The sequence below is a fragment of the Vespula pensylvanica genome, chromosome 25 (assembly GCF_014466175.1).
Source record: "Vespula pensylvanica isolate Volc-1 chromosome 25, ASM1446617v1, whole genome shotgun sequence".
Taxonomy (NCBI): Eukaryota; Metazoa; Arthropoda; class Insecta; order Hymenoptera; family Vespidae; genus Vespula; species Vespula pensylvanica.
Window position 1 is genome coordinate 787,628 of NC_057709.1, and position 4,566 is coordinate 792,193.

The 4,566-nt window shown below is 32.6% G+C and overlaps 1 protein-coding gene across 3 annotated transcripts; it reads left to right on the forward strand.

Annotated features, from left to right (window-relative positions):
* The first annotated feature begins 373 nt into the window (after positions 1-373).
* LOC122637252 (GRB2-associated-binding protein 2) lies at positions 374-4,129 on the forward strand. Of its 3 annotated transcripts, none has more exons than XM_043829248.1 (8): positions 374-1,085; positions 1,472-1,600; positions 1,667-1,853; positions 1,941-2,222; positions 2,308-3,006; positions 3,079-3,218; positions 3,337-3,565; positions 3,803-4,129. In XM_043829248.1, exons 1-8 carry the CDS (start codon positions 1,005-1,007, stop codon positions 3,847-3,849), a joined length of 1,794 nt encoding a protein of 597 aa, XP_043685183.1. In that variant the 5' UTR covers positions 374-1,004; the 3' UTR covers positions 3,850-4,129. The 3 variants fall into 3 exon arrangements, with proteins under 3 accessions (XP_043685183.1, XP_043685184.1, XP_043685185.1); XM_043829249.1 differs by having other exon boundaries at positions 3,898-4,129; XM_043829250.1 differs by lacking the exon at positions 3,803-4,129 and having other exon boundaries at positions 377-1,085; positions 3,337-3,780.
* Positions 4,130-4,566: the final 437 nt, after the last annotated feature.

Genomic DNA, 4,566 nt, shown 5'->3' on the forward strand with positions numbered 1-4,566 from the left:
ATATATATACATATATAAAATATAAAAACTAGAATAAAAAAAATAGATTGTTTCGAATGTTCTCGTATTTTCGACGAATTAAAAAAGAAAAAAAAAAAAGAACGAATCGCCATTCTAACCTCAAATCTTAACAACTAATTACTTCTACATGAGATAAAGAAGAAAAGAATAGAAAGATATTCCAACCAAATAGATGAAGTTAACCTCAAAACGAAAATTAAACCGTGCTTGAGAAAAAATTATTTATCAACGCGGGAATTTTGAACACTTCGTTTGAAAATCCAAATATAACAATAATAATAACAACAACAGCAATAACAATAACGATAATTACAACAAAAGTAACAAGAACAATGATAATATTACAAATAATAATAATATAAAAAAAAAAAAGAAAAAGGAACAAAAAATCATGTACGTGTAATCATGGTCGATGGCACATTTGTAAGTCGTGTACGTCAGTGCGTTGTCATCGAAGAGAGACTTAACACATGAAGAAACGTACACATACACATAAACCTTGGCACGCGTGTTTATGTCGGTTTAGTAATGGCGACGATATATATGTATACATATATATATCTCTCTCTCTCTCTTTCTTTCAATGTGCTCCGATTTTCATTATTCACTCTCTCTCTCTCTCTCTCTCTCTCTCTCTCTTTCTCTCTCTCTTTCTTCCTAACCTATACGATTTTCACACAAGTCCTCGCTTAACGTACATATATGAGTGTTTCGTTACGATAGTAATGTAATTGTGTTAGTAATGGCGATTGCAATAGTGGTAGTGATAGTGGTGGTGGTGGTTGCCGTCGTGGAAGAGATCAGCAGGCGATTCATGTATCGGTGTGATCGTCAGTGTGTCGTCCAAAAATAGATAAATGGACGACGAGCGTGCCGTTGTCCTGTGTGTTCGGTGGTTTTATTATCCCTATGTGACAATGTTATACCGTATATTGAAATTATTTATAATCAAACAGATTTGAGATGTGGATGGTATAGTTAGTATGGAGGTTCTTAAAACTACTCAAGAAATCGTTCATGAAGGATGGCTCATCAAATCGCCACCTACTAAACTATGGAGAGCTGTAAGTGTTATTTGTTTAATGGCATATAGTAATTGGTAGTTCAATTTTGTTTTTTTATTGTGCTTAATAAAACTTCTTCATTGTTTACATTTGTTCACGTGCAAGGGAACTTCAACATAACTTTTTTTTTTTTTTTTTTTTTCTTTTCTTCTTCTTTTTCTTTCTTTCTTTCTTTTCTTTTCTTTTTCTTTTTCTTTAATAGAAATCTTAACCTTCATTTTTCTTTATGATTTTATTGTATTGTATTGCGTCGTATCTTTTCATTATCGAAGAGTAATACTTTGATATGACTATGTTATTATTAACTAGGCGTTATTATTGAAATGGAATGATTTTGTTATTTTTTAATAAAGTGCGTCTAGTTTCATTGATTCTTTTGATTACAGCGGTGGAGGAAACGTTGGTTTGCTTTAAGACATAGCGGCGAATTACCTGGACAATACTTTTTAGAATATTATACGGATAGACGATGTAGAAAGTTGAAAGGTCGTATTGATCTCGATCAATGCGAACAGGTAATATTTATTTACTTTTAATTCGGACTATGTATATTATTGTTGTATAATAAATATCGTTTATAGGTCGATGCTGGTCTTAGGTTTGAAAATTGTAAGCAAAAGTATCAATTTACGTTCAATGTTAAGACACCAAAGAGAACTTATTATTTGGTTGCTGAAAGCGAAGCCGATATGAACAAATGGGTTGCTGCGGTTTGTCAAGTTTGTGGTTTGAAGGCTTATACTCAAGACGAGGAACAACAATGTCAAAGTAAATCAATGTCAAATTATTTCATTTGTTTATAAAACTGAAAAGCTAATAATTTAATGGTTTGTATAAACATAATTTTCATTATAGTGTTTCAGTACGAATCGCAAGAATCACCTCCGATCTCACCAACAAGTACAATCTCTGGACCTTATATTCCTATCAGCGAATGTATATCCGGTCGTCGTCTTAATGATACCAGTTCTCTTAGTTCAGGAATGGGACAAGGACCTGAACATTACGACGCACCAAGAAGATTAGCACCTTCGCCACCAAGATCACCTACAACTACTGACGCAGAGAGTGTGTTTACGGATGACGAGTGGACTGCTCCGGTACCAAGCGTCAATTGGGATACATTTCCATGTTCAGGTAAAAAGATCAATAAAAAGAAATATAAATAATTGAAAAGAAAAAGAATATATATCCTATACATTAAATTTAACATATAAAACAGCCGAATCAAGAGGTCAGAATTCTGGTGACGCCGAAATAGGTTCGTGGAGTGTAAGGAAGAGGTTTGGAAAGTTAAGAATCGTGGACTCGAGTGTTCCACCGGCTGTAGAAAAATTACCAGCACCTCCAAGACCACCTAAACCGCCTCACATGTTACCTGAAAATCCAGGACACAATTATTTAAATTTGGACGGTGCAACGGAGAGTTCGAAACCTACAACACCTGCGACACCTGCTGCTAATACTAATGCAGTTGGATCAGTGACAGATGAATCCTATGATTTCCCTAGATCCCATCAACCTGGACAAGCATCGGAGAAACATGTTTATTCTAACGCTGCACCAAGTACTATGGAAGACACGCGTGTTTTTCGATATGATTTTCACGAGGATGAACCACCAAGTCCAAGATCAGAAAGTTCAGTGACCGCTACTTATTCCAATCTACCAAGTCCTTTGATACGAGATAGTAGCACTGCTCCAATACCACCATCTACGGTAGCTCCACCTCCTCCTGTAGTTTACAGGGAATTAAAACCAGGTAGAAAAACCAGCGACTCTACTTCAATTATCAGTAACGAAGCATCTCCTGGTACAACTTTGCCAACATTAGAAATGAGCTCTTCGGAACATTCACCTGCTGAACCGCCTAGTATTAATAGGAAACTTAAACCACCGTTAAACAAGTCACCTATAGAAGGTAAGTCTTAAAAAATTGTTTATCACATAGATTGCATGTTATGAGAAATGTATGGTACGAATTGATTTCTAGGACCTTTACAACTTGCTTCTCCTCCTGGGAGAGGTAGAATGCGAGCAGCACCTAGTCCGACTCCTCCAATGCATACACATTCTGTTCGACATCAATCCACATCGGATGAAGATAATAATGCTTTCGATGATAAAGAGGAGGTAAATAATATTAAAAAAATTCTATGTGATAATATATTATGTCGAACGAAATTATTCAACAATTGTATTATCTCTTTTTTCTTTACTTGTTCTTTTCTTTGTCTTTGTTTTTTTATAGATATATTATTATCAAGATCACAATAACACATTTATTCCTGCGTCAAATCGACGATTAGTCGTTTTGCAATATCTTGATCTTGATTTAGAGGCAACAGAAAGTTTTGCCTCATCGACGTTACCACCTGCCCAATCACCACCAAATACTACGGTCTACAAAACTGTTGATTTTTTAAAAACTGAGGCTTTCAATCGTACACGACAACGCGTAGAAGAAGAAAGGAAACAATGTACCGATGAGTTAACATAGCCTATACTTTTGATATCATCGAAAACAATCCAAATTTTAGTTTGTTAAGTCGAAAATTAACTTTTTTATTATTACGTTGACTAAAAGAAAAAAAAAAGGAGAATATCACGTTTTGTATATTAAGTATTGTATCATAGTTATATGGTTCTTGGTATGATTTCTTTTTTTTTTTTTTTTTTTTTTGTTTTTGTTTTTTTTATGTTTCCAAAAAGAAAAGACTGCGAAACAAACAGCGCAGTACTTATTGCGAAAGAGAAAAACTAAGCTTACTTTTTATTCCGTACCAAAACTAATTAATTTTGGATCGAGTAGATAACTCTTATAAAGAGAAAAGCTGCCTGACGAAAGAAGTATAGCAATATTCAATGGACCAAAAAATATAATATTAAAAGGAAGGAAAAGAAAAAGAAAAAGAAAAAAAACCAAAAAAAAAAAAAAGGAAGAAGTAGAGACAAAATCAATGGTATCATTAATTTGATCGGTACCATCGCTTGCATAAGAATTTGTAAACGGGGAAAGAGAAAGGAAGGAAGGAAGAAAGAAAGAAAGAAAAAAAAAAAAGAAAAAAAAAAGAAAAGAGTTTTCATATTTTTTCAATAGTATTATTAAGTATAAATGTGAATTTATTAGGTAAGTTTTTACATAAATGATATATAACAAATGATGAAAAAGAGGAAACAATTTTTATTAACGAATGATACAACGATTTATTAAGTTTTAATTAATAATATTTTTAAACATTCACAACGCAAATGTTTTATATATATATATATGTGTGTGTGTGTGTGTATATATATATATATATATATTTCTAAATTTTATTTTATTTTTTTTCTTTTCACTTAGATGTAATAGTGTGTTTAGGATATCACAGGCAAAAAGAAAAATGATTGTCGATCAATAAAAGCAAATTTCTTCGATTATGAATTTATTCGAATAATGTTTTAATTAACTCTTAAGAAAAATATGTTTCCTTTATTA